At 37.1% G+C, this 26,082-nt stretch overlaps 1 protein-coding gene across 6 annotated transcripts in view; it reads right to left on the minus strand.

Moving 5' to 3' along the window:
• Positions 1-488: 488 nt before the first annotated feature.
• ubr3 (ubiquitin protein ligase E3 component n-recognin 3) overlaps positions 489-26,082 on the minus strand; it is an 81,718-nt gene continuing 56,124 nt past the window's right edge. For 2 of the 6 annotated variants that reach the window (XM_077215134.1, XM_077215135.1), the window contains 12 exons: positions 25,387-25,623; positions 25,025-25,161; positions 23,640-23,725; positions 18,451-18,556; positions 16,172-16,272; positions 13,402-13,526; positions 12,572-12,679; positions 9,449-9,574; positions 9,007-9,183; positions 6,499-6,708; positions 6,270-6,409; positions 489-3,854 (listed from right to left, as the gene is read on the minus strand). In XM_077215134.1, coding sequence (XP_077071249.1) covers positions 3,737-3,854; positions 6,270-6,409; positions 6,499-6,708; positions 9,007-9,183; positions 9,449-9,574; positions 12,572-12,679; positions 13,402-13,526; positions 16,172-16,272; positions 18,451-18,556; positions 23,640-23,725; positions 25,025-25,161; positions 25,387-25,623 — 1,671 coding nt within the window. In that variant the 3' untranslated portion in view covers positions 489-3,736. Of the gene's footprint in view, positions 3,855-6,269; positions 6,410-6,498; positions 6,709-9,006; positions 9,314-9,448; positions 9,575-12,571; positions 12,680-13,401; positions 13,527-16,171; positions 16,273-18,450; positions 18,557-23,639; positions 23,726-25,024; positions 25,162-25,386; positions 25,624-26,082 lie in introns of those variants that run through there. The other 4 variants (XM_077215138.1, XM_077215137.1, XR_013197052.1 and 1 more) reach the window with 3 other exon arrangements.

Genomic DNA, 26,082 nt, shown 5'->3' on the forward strand with positions numbered 1-26,082 from the left:
AGTTTTAAATATGTATATTTTTCTTCGCTTCACTTCAGAAGGCCTTTATTAACCCCCGCAGAGCCGTGTCGATCACTTTAATCATGAATAGATTGATGTACTTCCAAAGCCAGACAGCCATTCACTGGCATTATCAAGCTTGGAAGAGCCAGGACATTTTTTTTTATATAACTCCGATTGTATTCGTCCAAATGTCATATACACACCTAGGATGGCTTCAGGGTGAGAAAATCATGGGCTAATTTTCATTTTTGGGTGATCTATCCCTTTAATATAGAACAGTGATTAAACCGACTGGAACTACCTGTGCCTTAAATGTCTGAACGAACACATTCTAGCAAATCAGAATCGAGTATTCTGACATACCATCGTATATATGAACATTCTTTGCATAGCCAGGTGGTGCGAGCAGAGATTTTAACATGTGGATAGTACAAACGTAACAATTTTTGGATTATAATGCTTGACAAAAAACAAAAACAAAGGCATTTCAGAGCATCTGTATATTTTATTCACATATGTTACATTTTGCATTAAATGTCATTAAAAGTCACCCTTTCAGAGATGACATCATAAAGTCTGAATCAGCACCTACAGTAATGTACTGTATTACTGCCTGCCTGACAAGCATTCACAGCAGGAGAACACACCAGCATTATTCACCCATCACACTTAGCACAACTGTCTGTCTATACAAAGTGGGGAAGGAGAGAAATAAGAACTCTCAAAGGGGGAAAAAAAACAGCAGCATGCAAGAAATCAAGACAAAAAAAATGAAAAGAAGCTAACTTCAAGTGCACTGAAAACATCCTCCATCCAGCATGACATGATGGCAGTAATAATAATCAACACCTACCAATCAAACTGATCAATACAAACCAAACATGCTTTTTTCTGGTACGCGAGTGTCTGAACATGTGTGGGGTATTGGGGGGTGCTTGACTATCTTCAGTAAGAAACAAAGCAAGCAAATTACCCTCGATATAGCTGGACGTTACACATCCCTGTAACTGCACTAAATATTATTTTCACAAGGGCTCCACTGATGTTATTATTTTGATTGTGACACCACATTGAGAGCTCTTGAAATTACTTTTCACAAGGCGAATTATTATGTTTAAAATCTGAACATTTTGTGTTAATGTGATCTTAATTTTTAAGGGGGAAAGGATGAAAAGAGGAAGTACTCAAACTAAATCACCTGCTAACAGAGTAGCTGCTTGAAAAAAAGAAACTGTGTGCCATACCATACATGTCTATCACTGGACTGGGCTGTAATATTACATTTGATGTGATCCAGTTTAACGCATTTTCAAATAATTAACATGTGCATACATAATGCCCTTTCCAAATTAACAGATTACACAATCAAAGATGGTCCGAGGACAGAGCTTTGAGGAACACCGCATTTATCAGCCTGGAAAACTAGCCTTCGCTAAATGTCTATTTGTATAAAGCACCAAATAACTTTTTTTTATCCTCTTTCTTTTTGATAACATTAAAACATCTTTTTTTATTTTTTTTATTTGGTCTGATTCTTTTTGCACAAAGGAGATACACACAATCTGGCCAAGTTCAAAGACTTTAGATCAGGAATTCAATATATGAGTGGTGTGTGCATCAAAATAATATCACAATAATACATAAATATTGTCTTTAAATGAGAAAATAACAAACCTTCACAACTTGCAAAATCCTAGAGGAGGAGAAATTAGACTCCGGCAGCCAGTTGCTACAAAACTTGAAGTCAAGAAAAATTATTACTAAGAGCTTTCTTAACTTTAGAGGTTTGTTGCCAACTGATCACTGAGTCTGTAGATACATAAGCCCAGCAGGACACAAGCCCTCTGTCTGAGCATCTACATGACCTCATCTATTTAAGTTGTGTGACGAGGCTCTTTGAAACAGAGCTCAGTGTATTGGACAACACTGCCCCCTATGGACCATCTGACACCAGTCTAGGCATTATCATTTAATTAGAATATAGGAAAGACAATCAAGACCTTGAGTGACAATTGACTTTGTGGGTATGTGGTCAGATTTTTGGGCTATAGTGAGGTAAGGGCTATACCCAGGTCACTATATAATAACCCCTTGCGGGGTCACCCTTAATAAAAAATTACATTTTGCATTAAAAACTAAGCTTTTTTTTTTTTAGAACCAGTATTTGTTTTTTTGGCATTGCAATTGCATTGCATTATTTTCCTGACAATTCAAGCACATCTGACCACTCTTTACAATAAAGCCAAAACACCATTGAGAAACAAGGAAAACATTAAGATGCATTACATTAATGAAAAATGTTTGACTGACGAAAATTATGCAAAAAATAACTATCTACATAAGCTTAATTTTCTTAATGCAAAAAATATTTTGGTAAACCTTGAAGTCTTTATAAACAATGCATTATAAAAGTATTTACTTTTAGTATTTAAGTAAGTATTTAGGGTTTCATATTTTCATAAATAATTGTAAACAAAGTTAAAATGCATTATAATATTTACAAATTCATTGTTATATCTGACATTTGTTTGTCGTGTTTTAATGCATGTGTGTACACTTTCTAAAGGTGTAACAGTGAATAGATAAGTATTATAATGTATTGCAACTGTGGTTACAATTATTGATGAGAACAAACAATGTATTATAAGGTGCATTACAAGGCATAATTAAAGCATTACAACAATACTTATGAAATCATTTTATAATGCATAATATTTAAAGACTTTAAGTAGTTTTACCACTTTTTCTTTTCTTATATTTATTATTTTCAAAAGGCCTTGGGTGAGAAAAGTATAACCTTTATGCAAGGTAAAGAGCCAAAGACCATAAAGACCTGTCCTGTCTCCAGCCATATAATGTGCCAAAAAATGCTGTACAAGGATACAGGGGATTTTTTTTTCTATAATAAACTCAACAGACCAGCCAACCACCATCAAACACAGAGCCTTCTTTAGAAAAAAGAAAAAGAAAAAAGATGAAAATTGTAAAAAAAAAAAAAAATTTTTTACAAAGGTATAATTTAGGTTATTTTTTTTTAACAATGAATAGCAGCACTTTTTAAATATTAAAATAGTTTACTACAAAAAAAACAAACAAAATAAAATACCTGAGGATGACTGCAACTACACCTTGACTCGGAGACAACTCGTGCTTTAGCTCTAATCTGTTTATATTCTGTCTCATACACGGCTTTTTAACTCAGTCACTCTTATGAGATGCATTTAAACTCAAATAGCATGACATGACTACACACATCGCACTGGTCATTGGGTGGTGGGGGGATATGTTGAGAGTCTTGGTACCTTTAGCATTCAAGGTTTTGATATTAATTCTGATTTCTGCACATGATTTGTTTCAACGTTGGTCAGAATAGTTTTTCTTCCAAGAATCTCTCATCTTAGTTTTCCAAATATTACAGAACGGGAGCTTTTTTTCCACTTGTGCGTCTAACAGGATTGACACAGATTCACTCAATTAGGTTTCACTGTGAGCTTGCTGAGACAAAAAAAATTCTCCCCTATAAATCCACACGAAAAATTACTTTTAAACACACTTGCACGCACACGCTGTTAGTCATTAGGCTTGATTGTACACTAAACTTCACATGAACCCAGGCTGTGGCCAACTCAATGCAGGTTTCCATTACATTACACGACAGAAATCCTCAGAGGATGACATAGAGGCTTGCGCTGACATCATGTGACCCGTCCTCTCCAGGATGTGGGCTGTACAGTTAAAGTCCATTGTAGTGGGGACCCCAGCGCTTGTTGATGTGGTCGAAGGTGTGTGACACCCACTGCTGCTCCAGAACGCGGTATCTCTCCTCGCATAAATACAGAGGCTTTCCTCGACTACAGAACAGAAAAGATCAAGAGGTTACAGCAGGAAAGGTAAACAGTTTTCTCTACAAAAGACATGAACACTCCAAAATGCAAAAAAAGGCTTAGGCAGGGCTATAAATTCAAATAAAAGACTACTTGAGCTGGGCCAGAAATAAACAGAGGCTTGGGGCAAAGAAATGCCCCTGAACAATTAAACTAATTATATTTACAGCAATCGCTGAGAACAATTTTTTTTTTTACTTTGAGACATTTCATTTAGATTTGCTCACGTTGCATCAGATTCCTTTGTACATGTTTTTTACGCAGCATTTTGCAGCATTATAACAAACTACATGTTTCTGTTGAGCTTATGCATTTAATGGCCAATCAGAGGCATTCGGATTAATCGCATCTGAAAATGCCGTTCTCATTTGTTCAGTGCACGTCATCTGAATAAATTCTACTCTCTGTGGATATTCTCATCATAAACAACAAAGAGCAGATGCAATACAAATAAGAGATTCATTTTGCTTCAGTGATTGAGTGAACAAGAATTTTTGCGAGGATACATAATCCAGTTGAATGCATTTTCAAATAAATACATAATGCCCCCTCCAGAGTACCATATTATATAATCAAAGATGGTCCAAGGACAGAGCTTTGAGGTACACCGCATTTATCAGACTGGAAAACTTGCACTGAATTCATAGACAAGTTTTAAGTGTTCTTTGCTTGCTTTCTGTATTTTCCTTATGTGGCAATGCAGAGATTTTCTGTGATTGTGTGGGTACTTCGATTCATTAGCCACTATAGTAAATAACTGGAAAAATAACAAAATGCAGTAAATGGCAAAATAGTTTGCACTACAAACCAATGTGTTTATGCCTACAATAATAAATTAAAATAATATAATAGCAAACAATAGTTTGCAAAATCAAGTAGCATTACGGACAGTTTTTGTACAGCTAAAATAATGAAGCGTATGAGACCGTTATGAGACCGGAAGCCTCAACACAATCAAGTTATAATAGCCATGCCTGCTCTTATGTTAATAATGAGATGAATATAATTTATTCCCGGTTTGTTTTTCAGGCTACTAAAATAAACAATGCAAAGTTTTGGTTTTTGAATGCATAAAAGCAATAAACTAATTCAAAAACAGTTCTTGGCTTGTTTTGTCTTTCAAGCCAGAATATGATGTACCGCTTCGCAACTTTTTTATTCATATTAATAATCATTATCACAACATTGAGAGAAATAATCAATAATGATTTTTGTCATAAAATTACAGCCCTATCCTGTAACGAGTTCCTGTTTTTTAATATTATAATCTATATAAATTTTGTAGGTCATTTACATTATGCAATTGTTCTGTAAAAAGTTTGTAAACATTACAATTTTTTTATATTTTTGAATAAGTCTCTTTAATCAAAGATACAGCAAAAAAAGTTATATTCTGAAATATCATTACAATTTAAAATAATTGTTTGCTTATTTAATAAAAATGAAATTTATTCATGTGATGTAAAGCTGAATTTTCAGCTTCAGTGTCACATGACTGTTCAAAAATCATTCATGCTGATTTGCTGCACAAGAAACATGTATTATTATAATTATCAATGTTGAAAACAGTGATTAAAGGAGTTTATAGTGTTCCAAAGATTTCTATATAATAAATGCTGTTCACTGAATTTTCTATTAATCATCTAAGAATCCTGAAAAAAGGTATCACCACTTCCACAAAAATATTAAGCAGCACAACTGTTTTCAACATTAATAATGATTAAAAAGAAAAATCTTGAGCACCAAATCAGCATATTAGAATGATTTCTGAAGGATGACGTGAGACTGAAATAATGATGCACATTAATATGTATGAAAATAGAAAACAATTATTTTAGTTTGTAATAAAATTTTGCAATATTACTCTTTTATCTGTATTTTTGATTAAATAAATGCAGCCTTGGTGAGCAGAAGAGACTTATCAAAAACATACAAAAAATACGAATGTTTCCAAACTTTTTACAGGTAATGTACATTTATGCCACATTTGAACAGTATTAAACACAAGTAAACAAAACAAATTTCAGATGCTACTTCTTTTCTGCCTTTGCAGTGTAAAGATGGCTTTTGTTGATGTTAAATAAGTCTATAGTATATGGCCTATTTTAGCCTATAGCCTATTTAGTTTTTTGTTAACAGCCTATAGTATTTTGATTGAAGTAACTGGTTAAATGTTAGTATTTGACATGAAAGACAACACAGATAAAATAAATATGTTAATTCTTAAAATTGCCCTTACAAATAATGCAAACCCGCCCCCCTGGAAATCAATTCCAGGGGCCAGATATTGCCCCTTAATGGAAAATGAAATTGCAGCCCCTGCTACTGAGACCCTCAGAATGAAATCTAAATATGTGTCCATCAGAGCAGCGAGAGGTTTACCGTAGGTCTCGGTCCTCCTCTCCATGAGCGTCCAGATACACAGACCCCCACAGACAGAAGCGGTGCCCTCGGATGATGATGATGACCGAGGCGTTTACCAGGAGGAAGATACCAGTCGCTGCTCCGCAGTGCTGGGAGTGCTTTGGATTAAAAATATATATAATTGTAATCAGCATCATCAGTGTTTGGATCATTCAAACCGAGCTTTCAGCGTTTGCTCCTCACTCACCAGCACACACTCACACACGCCCTGCTGTTTACAGCAGTGCCCCTTCAGACAGACGAAGGCGCCGCACACCAGGCAGAGCGCAGGGTCTTTGGGGGTTTTACCGCAGCTGGTGCAGGACTTCCTGTGGTAGAACTGGAAGATGGTGTTGTAATTGTCTGGGAGGTGCAGGAGGCGAGGGGCGGCCCACTGCGGATCCTGAACCAACAGAGACTGAAGAGAGACCAGAAAAATCACTCAAAATACCAGATTTAATTCACTTCCACCGTCAGTCAAAGAAACTCGTGTCACTTTGTAACATCTTGACCAGTGTTGAATCAGTGTCGCATGTGTCGGCCATGCTCAATGTTTGACAAGAGTCACAGTTTTCCATCTACACTTTTCAGGAGAGTCAATCTGCAAACCTTATATTTCTCCCTCCATACTGAGGTTATCCTGAAATCACTATTCATTTTTATGGAATGTTGCAGTGTTATATATTATTCTGTTTAAACAAACCATGTGCCCTTTTATTCTTTAATCAAAATATTACCAGGGTGGGCAATAAGAATGTCCAACGGAGTTCCAATCCACAACTGACTGCAAACTTACAATCATATGTTCCTTCATTGTGTTTGCAAAAACCCACTTTCTATTATCCATTCAATTCACAATGGGAAAAATCAAGTCTCACCCTACGATGAGGTGTTTCACTTAAATAGGCAGTAACAATTTTTTTTAGTTTAATTAATATCTTAACATTGAAAAGATCCCTTCACTTACCCCTTTAAATTTAAGAAATGATTTAATTACATATACATTTTTTTATGTTTATAAAGGTGGTCAGTAAGATTTTTAAATATTTAATTTAATGTGTCCATAGTTAATCTTACTGACCCCAAACTTTTGAACTGTAGTGGAAAACATCCAACGTTAGTCAAGTTTTTATTCTTACTATTCAAGACTGTGAGAACTGACGCACTACAAGACATTTTGTCAATGCTGTTAAAAGGGGCCATGACATGGATTTTTTATTTTAATATGTTCCTTGAGATTCACTTATGTTAAAAAATCTTTGCACAATAAAACAATATATATATATAGGAAAATTGTTATTTTCATATCATTTTTTAAGGGGTGGCTCCTTTAAGGCTTTATGATTGGCTAACATCATTACATAGGAAACAGTATCAACGGCCACTCACTATTACACGCGAGTAAGTGTTTTGTAAACATTATCAATATAAAACCATCATTTACAGATAAAGCATGGAATCATTTACTTACAGTTTGTGCTGTCAGATCCAATACAGATCATAGACTGTAAAAAATATGGACAAAGCGCCTGTGACGTAACCCATAGACTTTATGAAGAACGGTTTTGAAGCCGTTTATGGGGGGGTATGGGCGGCGCCACATACAGAGTATGTGTGGCCATGTGTTGTGTCAGATCATGGCCGAGACGTCATATTTCAGGAATTCCTCTCGACGCAGCCCGTTCTCAGCTGTCAATCACGCGGTCAATCAAAGTTAACCACGTCCTTATTTGTCATACATTTTATATCTAAATACGATCTAAACTAACGAGTTAGAAAAAAATTCACCCCCCTCACAGTTGTCAGGCACTCGGAATCTATCGAAAAATACAATAAAAGCCCATGGGACCAACCTGTAAAAACGGACATTTTAGCATAGGGGTCCATGGACATTTGCTCCCTTTTGGGACCTGCCCCAAGCGGATTTTCGATGTATTGCAGTTTTGCGCACTTCCGGGTAGGCTTCATTTTTCAGATTAGAATGTTGCCGCTTGATACAGATCCAATACTGCTTCATCTTACAACAAAACTTTCTTTGCGAACTCTCTATTACACTGTGCCTCATTTACAAAACAACCTGCAGTCAAATGCTCCGAACAAACATATAATCCTCTGACGTGATCCGGGACGCCACTAAAATAAACCATCCACTTGTTTCTGACACTGGGTTCCTTCTGAAAGTCTGTACAGAGATACAAACCAGCTGTTTAAGTGTCAGCCGTTAAGCGAGTGAACGCCAGTGGGCGGGGCCTATATTGTGATGATGTATAACGATTCGTCAGTGTCTTGCTCTGGAGGCAGGCATATGCAAATGCTTTTGCCAGTGTGATGTCACAGATCCCGCAATATGAAAACTAAAAATTGTTTGGAAGCTTGATTAAATTGAACGCTTTTTTTATACTGAGGATGATTAAAGCTATGGATCTTGCAGGAAGTTATAATGGTACAAAGACCTCTTATATTTAAAAAAAAACCAAGTCAAATTTGATTTCTCAATTATTGACCCCTTTAATTTGTATTTGAATCGTATTGGTTCAAAACCCGGCTCAGCAATCTTGAATATCAAAGATGATGTTATTGAAGCTGGTTACGCTTGGTTAAGTCACAGTGGTTGACAGTAATAAAATAAAATAAAACAATTGGTTAAAACACTGACGTTAGCAACACATTAAATAAATCAGAGTTACAAAGAATCAAGACACACACAGATACTGACCACAGACTGCTGGGAGGGTGTACTGGACAGAGCGACCACCTCTGAACACCACTGGTTAATCAGGTCGAAAGCATTGAAGTTCCAGTCCAGACACGCTGCGCTGCTCATGGATCCACTGGACTGAACAGAACTAGTCAAACTCAGACACGCGGTCAGCAGAGAAAACTCCTCATCCACCTGTGACGAGAGGCAGCCGTGAGTCTATCAACGGTGCTCAATGAGAGCCAACGTGTGTGTGTGTGAGAAGCTATTTAACCATATTCTGGGAAGTGAGCTAAATCCCCAAAACTTCCATTTGGGGATTCATCTGAAAAACAGTATTATATTAAAATAAATATATTTGTTTTCCTCTTAGGGTGTGAGAGTTAGGTTATAGTAACTAGCTGTAATAGTCTATGTAATGTCCCCATCTAGAGAGTGATGTAAATGTGTGAGTGTGTACCAGGCATCCGGGTAAGCTGTCTCCATACAGGTGGTGTTGCAGTAAACAGGACAGTCTCAGGAAGGGCAGACACAACTGCTGTAGGGTGAACTCAATGGACTGAGGAGACCACACACTGGAGCTCAACTACACAGAGAAGACATCATTAATAACAGCTTGTTCCCTGGTGATAACGCACAAGATCTTCCTCAGAGATGATTTGCTTTGACATTAAGGAGAGGAAGAATTTTGCAAACTCGTTAATTCATCTAAATCGACAACATGTATGTTAGACCCTATACCGACTAAACTATTGAAAGAGATGCTTCCAGAAGTCATAGATCCTCTTCTTAACATCATTAATTCGTCTTTGTCTCTAGGATACGTACCAAAAACCTTTAAGCTGGCTATGATTAAACCACTTGTTAAAAAAACGCAACTTGATCCTACAGAATTAGTCAATTACAGGCCGATCTCAAATCTACCTTTTCTATCAAAGATGTTAGAAAAAGCAGTATCCTCACAACTGTGTTCCTTTCTCGAAGGAAATGATATCTGCGAGGATTTCCACTCAGGATTTAGACCGCACCATAGCACTGAGACAGCTCTCATTAGAGTCACAAATGATTTGCTCTTATCATCCGATCGTGGTTGTATCTCTCTATTAGTGCTACTCGATCTTAGTGCTGCATTTGACACCATTGACCACAACATTCTCTTAAATAGACTAGAAAACTATGTTGGCATTAGTGGAATTGCACTAGCATGGTTTAAATCATATTTATCTGACCGCTATCAGTTTGTAGCAGTAAATGAAGAGATCACAAGTTCAGTATGGCGTACCACAAGGCTCAGTTATCGGGCCGCTGCTTTTCACTCTGTACATGCTACCTTTAGGAGATATCATTAGGAAACATGGAATTAGCTTTCACTGTTATGCTGATGATACTCAGCTCTATATTTCTTCCAAACCTAACGAAACTCACCAATTCACAAAATTATCGGAATGCATAGTTGATATAAAAAATTGGATGACTAAATTCTGAAAAAACAGAGATTCTAATTATTGGACAAAAAACTTCCACACGTAATAACCTAGAGTACCGTCTAACACTTGATGGCTGCTCTGTTAAGTCTTCGTCGTCAGTTAGGAACCTGGGTGTGCTCTCTGATACCAATCTTTCATTTGAAAGTCCTGTGTCTAGTGTCTGTAAAACCGCATTTTTCCATCTTAAAAATATATCTAAATTACGTCATATGCTCTCATTGACAAATGCGGAACAACTAGTTCATGCGTTCATGACATCAAGGCTAGATTATTGTAATTCTCTACTGGGTGGTTGCCCTGCACGCTTAATAAACAAACTACAGCTAGTTCAAAACGCAGCCGCTAGAGTTCTTACCAGAACCAGGAAGTACGACCATATTAGCCCGGCTCTGTCAACACTGCATTGGCTCCCTATTAAACATCGTATAAATTTTAAAATATTGCTGATTACTTACAAAGCATTAAATGGTTTAGCTCCCCAGTACTTGAGCCAGCTCTTAACGCATTATAGTCCTTCACGTCTATTGCGATCTCAAAACTCCGGCCAGTTGATAATACCTAGAATATCTAAATCGACTGCTGACGGTAGATCCTTTTCCTATTTAGCACCAAAACTTTGGAACAATCTTCCTAATATTGTCCAGGAAGCAGACACAGTCTGTCAGTTCAAAGCTAGACTAAAAACACATCTCTTTGACCTAGCATTCACATAACACTCTATAGACTTCTATAATTCAATATTAGGCTGCTTAGATTAGGTCAGCCGGAACTGGGAACACTTCCCTTAAATCCTGATGTACTCGTTACATCATAAGAAGTATGGCGTCTACGCTAATTTTAGTGTCTTTGTTTATCCCGAGGTTTTCCCGCAGCCTGCCGGATCCAGGCCGTTTCCAGATCTGACGAAGGACTTTGCCTGGACCTGATGACAATGCAGTGCTGAAGTGCCAACTAGCGTCTCCCTATGGAGGATCCCTATACCACTCTACAGATAAAGCATTGTGTAATTTTTTGGTTCGCGTACCTACCCAAAGTGATAAGATAAAATACAATTCTGCATCAAAATTTATAGACAAGACAAGTAGTTTGTTTAGGCATGGTTTGTAAGAATTACAAACCTGCGCACATATATTCAAACGCACATAACTATAGAATCAATTCTTAATGCGCATGTGAACGCCATCAGCGTCTATCACAGGTTCACGTTTAAAGTCTGTTTAGAGAGAACGGTGTCGTCTTAGCGGCTCCTAATTTAATAACAAATGATCATTTAGACGGAAGTGAATTAATCAAAACTAACTTTAGCTGGAAAAAACATTTTCCATGAACCACTATAAAATTAAACCAATCTCTGTTACCTTAAATTATATGTTTAACAAATTATATGTTTATCTCTGTAAAGCTGCTTTGAAACAATCTACATTGTTAAAAGCGCTATATAAATGAGGATGACTTGACTTGACTTTGAAAGAGCAAGCTTTAGGCTAAAATAACAGTGAGCTGCACATTCCTATATAATAGATAATTACTCCTCTATGGCTAATTCTCATGAAACTGTGTTTTCTAAATAAATATTCTATGTATAGATGATACACTATTGTTCCAATGTTTTGGTTTTCAAAAGCAGCACAACCCTTTTCAACATTGATCATAATCAGAAATGTTTCTTGAGCATTAAATCAGCATATTAGAATGATTTCTGAAGGATCATGTGACACTGAAGACTGGAGTGATGATGCTGCCTTGTCAAAACAACAAGAGAAGAAAGTGAATAGATGTACTGTCCCATGACACAATGGGTCCTTGGACACTTGTTCACACTTTTCTTCACTAAAAATGATCTGAACCTGCTGTTCTCTGAACTACATATTCTCATTACTACTGATGCTGAATTTGTAAGTTAATGACTTCAATGATCATTTTTGTGCAATAATTTTGCTTTGTAAATCCAGTCATAATGGTAGTATAGTCAGACTTGTAACCCGCACTAACTTGGATGGGTTAAGTCCAGAGGACACATTCTGAGTACTTGGCCATCACATGTCACTTTTACTGTAGTGCTGTACGGTCCTTTCACGATGTTGAAGAGGACTCACCACGAATGCTTCCTCAGAGTTGGTGTCGTACACATCTTTGGCCTTCGTCAGCTCGGAGATCACGTGACCCAGCAGCGACTCCCATGATTTGTCAGAGTTTGGCATGTTCTGTGTATTGAAGTAGCATGGAATATTATAAACTAAAGCAAAGAAAAAAGTGCTTTTTACTCCCTCCAGACTGGAATCACTGTCATTGTACTAACTGGATTGAAATACTGTATATTAGCTGTGTTTCAAAACCTAGTGAGCTGACTATCTAGACAACATTATTGGTCATCACAACCTTAGTCCATCTATTTCTCATAAAGCCCCTCTACACCAAAAATAGACATTTAATGGAATGCAGAACCATTGCTAATGATCTCTTCTGTGCTAATGAACCTCTGGGAGCGATTTATCTGAAGGATTTCCTGTAGTAGCTCCTCGCTCTGGGTTTTCTGAAGATTATTGCCATCACCCCTTAAACAGGATTGAGGGCCAATAACACATTCTTGGAAATAGGCTTCATCCAAGATATTTGTGCATCTGTTGATTTCATCTTATGTGTGGATTGTATGTTTTTTCACTAATTTCTCATCTTCTACTGTTATTTTAGTGTTTCAACCTGATACAACCTGATACAGTGGTTGTACTTTCAGACTTTTGTGCAATGATAAACTATGATGAACTGCATTAGTCTTTTTTTTTTTTTGGTCTGTCATTTTGTTTGACGGGCACACCAGTAGGCGTGGTAATCAATCATGAAAGTCAATTGGCTGGCGTATGCCTAAGAAAGCTTTTTGCTTGGTAATTGGCTGAGACGGTTGTGATGGTAGGCTCATTGGTCGCACCTTCTTGGCAGCTCCTGTGTTGCTCCAGGCGAGTCTCTCCTCACGGCTGAATCTGATGGACAGAGCGGCCAGAGCCTGTGTGAACTGCAGACTGTACAACACCTTCACCACACACGTGAAGTGCTCTGCACACAAACACAACACACACACAACATGCGTATCATCAACCTCTTATGTAACATCAACAAGTATCTTATGTTTAAACATGACATTAAAACAGATTTTCTCTTTAATTTAATTTTCAACATTTTATTTCACTCATATTGCATTAGATTATGACTGTTGCACATTCTAGGTAAATATTTAATCACTTAAAAGGTTAGTTCACCCAAAAATAAATGTGTATTTTATAAAATATCTTCATTTGTGTTACAAAGAAGAACGAAAGTCTAACTTGTTTGGAACGACATGAGGTTGAGTAATTGATTTTATTTATTTATTTTGAGTGAACTATCCCATTAAAGCTTTCCCTGGGAATTGAACCCATGACCTTGCTATTGCCTTGCTCTACTGTTCAAGCAACAGGAAGGCTAATGTCAATAATTTATTCAAATGTTAAACATTCTTTGTTTAACTTTAAAGGACAAGTTCGGTATTTTCCAATTAAAGCCCTGTTTTAAGATAGTTTCTGATGAAATAGAACGGTTATGATTGAAATTTCAGAAAACAATGGTTTCATAGGGGCACTGGAACAATCATTCATAAAACGCATTAAACTTTTTTTTTGTGTGAGAATATCAGTGAACACCCCAGACCACTCAGTGAGTTTCACGTCTTTGTAAACTAAAGTTTAATGCGTTTTATGAATGATATTGTTCCAGTGCCCCTATGAAACCATTGTATAGGTGGGGGGTGCTAACACAGAAACCGAAAATTCTCGGGACAGCAACATTTGTCCAAATTTCAATCTTAACCGTTCTATTTCATCAGAAACGATCTTAAAACAGGACTTTAATTGTAAAATACCGAACTTGTCCTTTAAGAACTTAATGTTTTTAACCCACGCCACAATGTTAGGTTAACAAATCTAATATACCTGAAAACGTGGTATTAAATCTTGTGTTATCTCAGCCACTGTTAATGAAATTGCTTCATAACAAAGAGACAGCATATTTAACATGGCGAGTCAATATGAAGTACATTGACATATGTGCTATATGACAGTGACATAAAGCAAAAATGAAATTTCTGTCATTTATCACCCTCATGTCATCCCAAACCTGTAAGACTTTCATTTATCTTTGGAACACAAATGAATAACTTTTTGATTAAATCTGAGAGATTTCTGTCCCTACATTGACAGCTACGCAACTACCACTTTGACACTTCAAAAAGTTCATAAAGAGATCATTACACTAATCCATATGAATCGAGCGGTTCAGTCCAAATATTCTGAAGAATGTTTTTTTTTTTTATCGCTTTATGATGAACAGATTTAGTTTAGCCTTTTATTGACTTGACTTATTCAGTTATAAACATTCATCAACTCACGCATGTTCACTTGGGGTGCGAGAACCAATGAGGTTCATTCACGTAAAGTTTGGGGTTAGAGATATATTTTATATATAATATGTATATGTTTCCTATTTTGATATACAGTATATTTTACTGTGATCAAAGCTGAATTTTCAGCATCATTACTCCAGTCTTCAGTGTCACATGACCTTTCAGAAATCATTCTAATATGCTGATTTGATGCTCAATAAACATGTATTGTTATTATCAATGTTGAAAACGGTTGTGCTTTGAACGACCTGAGACCTTGAGACAATAGGACAATTTAAACTGGACTGGACTTCTGTTCCTCACAAATTATGGTGTTCATATACTAATTACAGTAGACAGCATATTTGTAAAGTCTATGAATAAAAGTGGGGCAATAACTACAATATCATTCTATCAATTCTTAAACTTTTACTTTGGTCCCCCAAACTGTAAAAATGTCAGTTGCATCCTTCAATAAAAGCATCTGTTCCAATAACAAGATGCACAGAGAGACACCCACTCAAACAGCTCTACAGACAGCAGAGCTTTCAAGAGAATCATGGGTCTTTTGTTAAGACACACAAAAATCAATCATGTGACTGTACAGAAAAAGGACATCTGATTTTTTTTTGGAGAGGGTAATTAGCCCTTGTGTTCATGTAGCAGGTGTTAAGACCAGTTGTGAGATGAAAAGCCACACACACACACACACACACACACACACACACACACACACACACACACACACACACACACACACTCCATTAACATCCTCACCAGACACACACACACACACACACACGCACACGCACGCACGCACACGCGCGTTTCTTTGTGACGGCACTAAACTCTTCTCTAACATGCACAGCCTGTTTCTGTTCTAATATGAGCTTTATCGTCTTGCGTCTTCAGACTGATGGACCCGAATCGATCCTCTGCTCACAATGACAAAACACATGATGCTTATTTGAGTCAATCAATAATTAGTGATTAGCCAAGACAGTCCTGGCCCATCTAAAGACTAAAGTCACACGTGAAGGGTAGGGTGTGTGAGGGAAAGAGGAAGACGTTTCAGTACATCTAGCAGAGAGATTCATGGTAATATGCTCTCATGTGTTTTCTGCTGGTTGGCCTTGTGCATCACAAGACTGATTGTTTTTGATTGAACATTTTCCTTTTTAAATCAAATTTTTATCATTAACTGTTAATCTGTCATGTTACTTTGTGTGTGTGTGTGTGTGTGTGTGTGTGTGTGTGTGTGTGTGTGTGTGTGTGTGTGTGTTACCTTTGCGTAAAGGCTGAGGCATGGTGAGGATGAAGATGATGAGGAGGGACGGGACGTCTCTGAAGAGCATGGGCACCTCAGGACGTTCATCATCACAGAACCTGCACACAAAACACAGAATCATACAACAGTACAACACTAAATGCTGCAGAGAGAAACACACAACATCAAATGTACACAGCATTTTTAACTTGGGAGCATGAAACTATGTGATCTACAGACGACACTATCTTGCACGCACAACAGCACAACTTACATTATTATGTAAAAACAGGACCATCACTGTGGGCGAATATTCATGAGGCTTCAAATCCTTTCAATACAATTTTACTGTAAATGTACAGTAGGTGGGCAGGTTACATATAAAAAGCCCAATACCGCAATTAAAATATAAAGAAAACAGAAGAGCAAATATTTATTTATTCACTTATATTTAAAACTATTTGAGTGTGTGGGACTGAGTGCTGTCCATTAGAGCAGAAATCTGAACCGAGCTTTTGTGCATATTGGCCCTAAATGGTGTTTGGACACTACTGCAAACACTCAAATAATTCACTCAAACACACACACGCACAATGACATTCAATGACTTCACTTGTCAAACAGAAACAAGATTATCTGAGAGTTGTGTTTGGACAGTGATTACGGGCAGGCAGAAACCGGGACAGCAGCGGTTTTATTCTAAACTCAGCGGATGTGCCCGAGGGTTATAGTGACAGAGTTTTCCTTCAAAAGCCCCAAACAAGGCATTTATAAATACATCTTCCTCCCCTCGGAGTCGAAGTCCAGCCCGGCTAACAGTCCTAAGAGACGCGCGGGTGAAAACACTGCGTTAGCGCCCGGACGCAGGAGAAATGAGGCCACTTAGCCAGCCCGAGAGTGTTAAGTGCCTTTTAAACAGGAGACGTGATGAGCAGTAACCTCCACACAGCCATAAACCCTCCAAATAAACCACAGCACTCAAGACATGTAGTGCTGCACACCATCATTTGCGAGATGCAGCAGTTATTGGTATCTATGGAAACCCCATTTGCTCTAATGTCTCTCTCTCTCTTTCAAAAAGATGCAGCAGCAACACCATAAAAGCCAGTGAGTAACAAGAATACTTCTTTTAGCAAATGTTGTCATGTTCTTTTCTTTTTTTAAATACAATGCAATTTTATAGGAGCAAAACTCTTCTGTGTCTGTGTACTGTTATCAGTATTCAGTCAAGTTTGAGTCTTTTTGACTGATTAAATAAAATAAATAGTCATTTGTTTGTGAATCAGACTTCACTGGTCTCACTGTTTTTTTTGTGTGCAAAACTTTGTGAATTACAAATATATTAAGAACTTTAAAAACAGTATATATTTTAAAACATTCAGATGTAATACTGTAATTCAGTAATGAAAATCATGGAAACCATGTATTTATTTATTTAAGTAAATAAATTATTAAATTCAGCGCAGTAAATGCTAATGTAATGTATTGACATAATTGTACTTTAAAATCTACACTAGTGTACAAAAATCTGGTTTTGGACAAATAAAGTCTTTTTGAATATATTTCAAAATGTAATTTATTACTGTGATTAAAGTTGAATTTTCAGCATCCTTACTCATTACTCAGAAATCATTCTAATATGCTGATTTGATACAAAAAAAAAACAGTTCTTACTACTTTTATAATCAGTGTTGAAATGAATAGAACGATTCATTTATAGTCTTTGATGAAAAGAAAGTACACAAAAGGAGCATTTATTTGAAATAGAAATATTTTGTAACATTGTAAATGATCAATTTAATGCATCCTATTTTACTGGCAATGCATCATGGGAGTAAGCACTCGCACAAGTTCTTTTGTCCAAATTCCGTAATTACAGTAAATTCTCTGATTGCTGGATTTCTCTGTAGGATTATGGGTAGTACAGTTCTACAGTATGAGTTCAGAAATGTAACATGATTTCATAAAAAGGATTGATCTCTGATCAGGATCAGTTCAGGAAATGTGCATGTACATTTGGCTATACTTGTGAGGGCAAAACGTCCACACTTATATAGTGAAATAACATGACAACAGAGGCTTAAAACTCAAGATTAGGCTTATAAGGATGTTTTTGTTTAAAATGAGAATTTTGCACATATTTCTGTGATGTGTAGGTTCAGGGGAGGGGTTGGATTAGGTCATAGAAAATAGCATTAACCTGATATAAAATCAATGGAAGTCTATGCAACGTCCTCACTAATATAGTGAAACAAGTGTGTGTGTGTGTGTGTGTGTGTGTGTGTGTGTGTACTCACTCAGGCTCTCTGCTGTGCGTGGTCTGTGTGAGTCTGGTCCAGGGGTTGTATGCTGAATCTATGCTGTAGAGACGCATGTGCATGGCCAGCACATGAAACAGCTGATCTGAAACAGAGAGAACACACACACACACAAGTGTTAGTGTGTGTAACATTATAAATGGAGTTTGCGTAAAGCCTCTAGGTGTGTGGGAGGAAGTGACAGACATTAGACCTCATGAAAACTTGTCCTTTTTCACAAAGATCAATGCGTTTAACACATGCTGGACAGAACATGTTAAAGGCATTACACCTGACACTCTCAAAGCCTGAAGAACCTGCAACTTTACCTCACAGATTACAACACAAACTCAAGACAGACCCGCTGCTGGGAACAAAACAAAAAAACATTCGTCCAAATGAGGTTTCAAGGATGACGACAAGGAGAAGAACATGTGGCTGTGTTTGTAATCTCATACGACTTGTACCATTTCTGCAGTATTTACACTGCATATACACTACCGTTTTTTAAAGCTTGGGGTCTGCAAGCTTTAGTAAACCATTTAATTGATGAAATATATTATTTATTTATTTGAAGCAATACAATTGATATTTAAAATAACTGTTTTCTTTTGTTAAATATTTTTAAAAAGTAATTTATTCCTGTGATCAAAGTTGATTTTTCAGCATCATCACTCCAGTCTTCAGTGTCACATGATCCTTCAGAAATATATTCTATATTGATGATTTGGTGCTCAAAAAACATTTTTTTATTATCGTTGTTGAAAACATGTGTGCTCCTTAATATCTTTGTTGAAACCGATAAATTTTTTTAATATGTTATCATTCTATTCCCAACATGCCTAAGATGACTGAAACTTATGTCCGCATACACTCATCAACCACTCTAAAAATGGTAGTTCATTAATCTATTTCTGTGAGCAGGACATCTAGTGTATGTGAACAGTTTGTGACTGCAATGTCGTGTGATTTAGACAGTAACATAATAAGGGACATTTACACTATTTCAGCCTTTAATTACTATTTTTTCTCCTGTAAATGCCACAAAAGAAGTGAAAGCTCTCTCAGACTCAATAAAACACCAGTAACATTCAAGAAGCTGACTTATCTACAGACTCATGAGAGAGCAATAGCACCACCTACAGGCCATCACTAAGTTATGAAGAACTCACCATCTTGATAACACCTTTGGGAGTCTCAAAAACAGTTTAAGATTTATTTTTTATTTTTTTTAGTTCAAACATGCTAAAACACATTTCAAGCGAGTTCATCAAACAGTAAAACTATCATAAATTACTCTTAAACAAAGACAGGGTTAAAGCCGCTCTAATGCACGGTCCTAACATACATTTTTAAGGGTCTGCCTCCTTCCCTCATTTCTCAGACAACTAGCAATACGTTAAGGTGTTAAAAATCTGTTAGCATTTTGTTCTATTGCAAAATTGTTTGTGGATGCCCTCTAAACCTCAGACATGATGGCACAAGGAAATATGAGAGATCTTCAGATATTTATTCCATTCCTCCATCCTCGTTTCTACCCATTTCCCAATCACTTCATCATGAAGCCTGACAGCTGAAACCGAGACCTCTGCATCACTCTATTCCTCGTTCACATCTGTCTCTCCACCGCCTATCCTCACACACACACACACACACACACACACACACACACACACACACACACACACACACACACACACACACACACACACACACACACACACACACACACACACACACACACACACACACACACACACACACACACACACACACACACACACACACCGGCTCCATATTGATCTTGTGTCTCCACACACCTGTGATTACCTCTTCACACGCCATCAATCACACACAGACACGAAACACGAGCGAGAGAGAGTCTTAGATGTTCAACTGGTAAAAGTGAATGACCTCCAATCTACACTAACATGTAGAGAAACATTTGACATGAAATGACACTCAAATTCTCCAAAATACAACCCAGAATCCCTCTGTTCTATCCCACTGCTGTCAGTTCGTGCCTTCGATAATGACTCTGACTGAACTAGAGGACATCTAACAAGCCACTTTGACCTGAACAAATCAATAACCTTAACTTTTAAACTTCGTCATGTAAATTGTTCTGTACAGTTCCATGGACATTTTTGGACAAGTGTGATGTTTCTTTTTATACCATGGTCTGTCTGATTACTTGATTCTGATAGGTCAACCGCGCCATCCGGCAATATGTCATTCCTCGATAACAACCGCTGAAAACAGACAACGCAGCGATATACGCTTGCTAGGAACATTTTTTCCACATGGAAGTTTTGCGTTGGGTGAGCCAATTAATTATTAAAACTTAGATTTATTAAATCCTGTCATCAGGTATGGCGCTTTCGCGCTCTTGTTTCATACAAACGCAGCTGCTGCCATTTTGCGACTTGTTTTGAACACTCTAATCTATAAGATAACAAACGGGTACGATTTTAAAAAAGTTTCATCTCAGATCAATATCTCCTATCTTCATAACTATTTATGTGGCAAAATGCTGTTTTCATCAAAGAATCCTGAAATAAAAAAATTTTACACCAGTTTTCAACATTGATAATAAACAGAAATGTTTCTTGAGCATCAAATCTGCATATTAGAATGATTTCTGAAGGATCATGTGACACTGAAGACTGGAGTGATGGTGCTGGAAGTTCAGCTTTGATCACAGGAATAAATTACATTTTATAATATATTCAAATAGAAAACAGTTATTTAAAATTGTAATAGTATTTCACAATCTTACTGTTCTGTTGTTGTTTTTAATCAAATAAATGCTGCTTGGTGAACATAAGAGACTAACAAATTTGTACCGATCCCAAACTTTGGAACGGCAGTGTGTGTGTGTAAAAATATATCCTATAAATATAATTACTGTAGTAAATAATTGTCATATTGGAATTACTCCATGGTGACTGATGCCCCTTTTTTACATTCGAGCCTTTGAGGAACTCTCTGCACACATTGGCTTGATTTTAATAACTTTAATGTACTTGAAGTGTGCAAACACTAAGAAAATACAAGTATCAGATTAAGACTCAGTATCGGGTCAATATTCACTCAATATTCAACGACTCGGATTGATTGAAAACCTGATCGGGACATCCCTACTAACAACCACTCGCAACACTAACAATATGGCGGTGAGATCTGCATAAACCACTCATGTTGTCTTTCTTTGTCCATACTTTCTATTTTCTTAGTCTCAGTACATAAGAGCTTAGTAAGAGAAAAATTAAATCTGGCCCTCTCTATGGATGTGTTTAATGGAGGCTTTGCTGGAGTGTGAAATCTCTTCAGCTGCGCTTGAGTGTCAGGATTTTTTCATAACAGCTCAAAGTCTGCACACACACTCATTTATACAGAGCCAGTGTGCGGATGTGTGTCGATTGACTGGTCTTGACTGCAAAAATCCAACAACAGCAGTCTCAATATTCTCCTTGCATCCAGTCCATCAGCATACAGATATATCATCCACAGTTCATCATCCCAGAAGAATGCCATTCCTGAACAATTAGAACAGTCCGTTCCCATTTGAATCATGGACAGTAGAGTCCACTTGGGAAATTTCATTGGTGGTGGCTTGTGTAGTGGTTAAGGTTCAAGGCTGGTAACTGCAAGGTTGAATCCCCTTAAGGCCCTATCAATGAACTCTTTGTATCCTTGAACACTAAATTGAAGACAGTGAACTTCAGATTACTCCAGATAATTAAAGTGTAATAAGTTCAGGACCAGTGGCTGACACATTCAAGGTCAACGTCATATCTAAAGAGCAGTGTGCCTGACATGCGGAGAATCGCAAATGAAACATACACAAAACTTCTGTAATTAAACAAATACATTTACTCAATTCACAAAAGTGAACATGTTTTTTTTCAATTATCAATGCTGACATGGATTTGGGAACTGACAACATCTGCCAAGTGGGCACTGTTAAGATGCTGAAAATCACAGAATGACCAAGCCTGGCAGCCTGACACAAAATAGTAAAACAAAAAAAAAGATGACATTAAGTTTGGTTCGATTAAGACAAACTCTTGTGCGATTGCTCTGTTGGTACCAAACAAGCAGATCGAGACCGACCAAACCAAATGCAGGATGTAATGTCACAAGATGCAATCCTAAAAAGTATGGATGCACCGATATTAAAAATTTGGCCAATGCTGATAACCGATAATTCTGTATATTTGAAAGTCGATAACCGATATATTGTGCGATAAATCTTAATCCAAATTTATATATAATTTTTGAGAGCCTGATAACAAAAACAAAAGTTTCACCATGTCTCAAGCACACAATTATAATGTTCTCATTATAATTTTATGTAGTCTTTATGACAGACTTGCACTGCACATGTTGCACTTTACTGTATTTTAATTTTTTGAAGTGATTCCAATCATATTTCAAGTATCATATTTCAAGCAATTCAAAAACATCATAGTAAACAGTGTGCATCTGAAGTGTCTCAGCTGAAGTAAATAATGCATTAATATATCAGCCAAATTTTCTTATTGGCCCGCTAACGATAACTTTAAAAATGAACATATATTATTCATTACCGATTCTTCTCGTCATAGTTGCAATGTTGTCCATTACAGTTCGGTAAAGGCATTAGAACCGCTATCTCCTTGCAGCAGATGCGTTAGTGTGTGCAACGGTGGAATTCCTGCCGCTGTTTTGACATTTTATGACCTCTTTATGAGTTCTCAACTGCTAAAAAATACCACAATATGTAAACGCATACAACGAGTGCATTGAGCGCACAGCACTGTTTTGAATGTTCAGTGAGTTCCGTTGCAAAATATGAATCATAAAGGCTTGCGAGTCCAATCAGGATGTGAACTTCTCATTTTGCCTTTTATCTTAAGGTTTGGTGTTAAATAAATGACAGTGTGAATGCTAATCGAAAAAAGGACTAAATGTATTATTTTCTTTTTTTTTGGGATCGAACCAGACAAACCAAGAGAACCACAATTGTGAACAAACCCTAATTCTGCATTATTTCCTAACAAAGCTGTTAGTATTCTCTGGAAATGTTGACATTTTGTAACTCAAATTGTACACTGATAACAATCTATAAAATGTAATAATAAAAAATATATATATATATATATCAAACTCAGAAAACAAAAAGAGGGAAAAAAAGAGAAACTCACTGAGACAGGAGCGTTTGGCGGCAGCACTGGCCCCCCCACTGCATAGATCCCCCCCACGATGAACCAACTCTAACTCCAGATTTGTCCTGTGAGAGAGAGAATAAAGAATGAACAACACAAATAAAAGAGTGGAACATAGAAAAGACAGCAAGAAAGAATGAGAAAGTAGACAATAGAACAAATGAAATAAGGGGGAAAAAAATGAATCAAAGCACAAGCAAACAAAAGAATGAACCAAAGAACAAACAAACAGTGAAAAACAACAAAAGGAAGAACAAGCTAACTAAACACTGAACAATACAAACAAACAAAAGAAACTAAGAAAGAATGGATGAACGAAACACGGGAAAGAAAGTACAAACATACAAAACAAATAATATATATGAGGTGGTAAAAATCAGTCAATTCCATATTTTCCCCTTTTTCGACACTGCTGAATATAACAAACATTATACTTTTCCTCCAGGAAACACTGATCATATTGAAGAACAAAGCACAAACTAAAATGATGCCATTTAAACAACTTTTATTTATTTTATTTTTTTACAAATTTTACCAAGAATATAAACACTGTCATTACATCAGAGCATCTGTAATGCAAGACACGCACACTTTATGCTGTACTGAACTTCCCTCTAATGCCAAACATAATTAGGCCACTGAAGCTTAAATTAAAAAACACTGACCCATAAAACAAAAGTGGAAAAACTGTGCAATTTATGTCTTAAAGGAGAACTCCGGCGCAAAATGAACCTGGGGTGTAATAACACATTGGTACCGAGTCGACTGTTCTCTGGGATTTGTTTTCGTGACAATCGAGTGTAAAGAGTTTTATCTCTAAAAACGGTATAGATTATAACGCTTGTATATGGGGCATATAATAAGTAAAAAGAGATCGCTAGTTAATACCACTAACAAAGCTAAAAATAGCCCCACACTAACACGGTAGCTTAATGAGGGTCTCTACAGACAAACCGAAGCACTGAGAACTTTGTAAGTGTACAGACAGTTTAATAATAATATACTTTATAAAGACAGTACCATCGCGTATACAGGCAGGAGCCATCTTTGGGAAACAGTCTCGACCAGTCGAACCACGAACGCCGTGCTAAGTGAGCTGATCTGTGAGATTCCAAGTCATTAAGCTACCGTGTTAGTGTGGGGCAAATTTTGAGCTTTGTTAGTGGTATTAACAATCTCTTTTTACTTATTATATGCCCCATATACTAGCGTTATAAGCGAAACAGTTTTTAGAGATAAAACTCTTTACATTCGATTATCACGAAAACAAATCCCAGAGAACAGTCGACTCAGTACCGATGTGTTATTACACGCCAGGTTCATTTTGCGCCGGAGTTCTCCTTTAAATAGATGCTCTTTCTCACCTGGCCACGGAGTACATGAACAGGAAGTCGTTGTCAGGTGACCCTGGGTTCTTCCCGTAATCCATGTATTTTTTCTGTGTGGTGTTTTTAATGTCCTTTATAACAGATTCCATCTCTTTACTCAGGTTGGACTCCGCCTGTGAGGAAGGAAAAAACACACCAGATTTGTGAAGGCGTGAGTTTAATGACCTGACATGCAAGTCTATGACACTGGCTTGAGATGTTAAACCCCAACAATATTTGGTGGGGCATGGAAGATCACATGGAGTTTAATGGCACACCAGTCCTTACTCTGAATCAGGATGGAGGGATGAGATGAACAGAACAGAAAAGAGGGGAGGGGAGAGCGCTCTAATAAATACCAGTATGGGATCTCTCTGCTTTACGCTGGCGCTTACTGGGAAAATGCCCAGCTGCTCCTGAAGGTCCTCCACTTCCTTCACCAGTGTGGACAGGCTCTTGTTACTGGGAGTGTGCCAGGCGCCCGTCTCAATCCCACGCCCAGGACGACAGGGCAAAACACTGTTGGCGAACTGACGACACAGTGGACAGGTGAACTCACCCTTATCCACAGAAAACCCCTGAAGAACCTGATCGTTCTGAGGAATAAACAAATATGGTTAGGTTTAAGGCAGACTACTTTATATATATATATATAAAAAAAAACACACCAGACATAAAAAAATATTGTATACCATATATCCTCTTATAGAGACCAAAAGTCTGATCCACACTGTAGTTTAAGATGTGTTCACACTTGTAGTTCGGTTCACTTAGTTTGGACCCAAAAAAACCCAAAACATTTAGTTCTGGTGCACTTAGCATTCACATTGGCATTTTGATACCGAACCTAAAGGCATTGAGATTTGTTCATAACCCGAATGGTCGGATTTCATTATGGTTCTGACGCCTGTACTGAACTGTGATGGGCAACATCACGACTATGATGAGAAAAAACAGGTATGCTTGAGCACTCTGTCCTTTTTAGGGTCGCATCTTGTGACATCATGTCCTGTTTCTGGTTTGTTTACATGTCTTTGGTCCGTGTTGCATTCATA

The sequence above is a fragment of the Siphateles boraxobius genome, unplaced genomic scaffold, assembly GCF_051911475.1.
Source record: "Siphateles boraxobius isolate OS27281-9 unplaced genomic scaffold, OSU_SipBor_1 7, whole genome shotgun sequence".
NCBI lineage: Eukaryota > Metazoa > Chordata > Actinopteri > Cypriniformes > Leuciscidae > Siphateles > Siphateles boraxobius.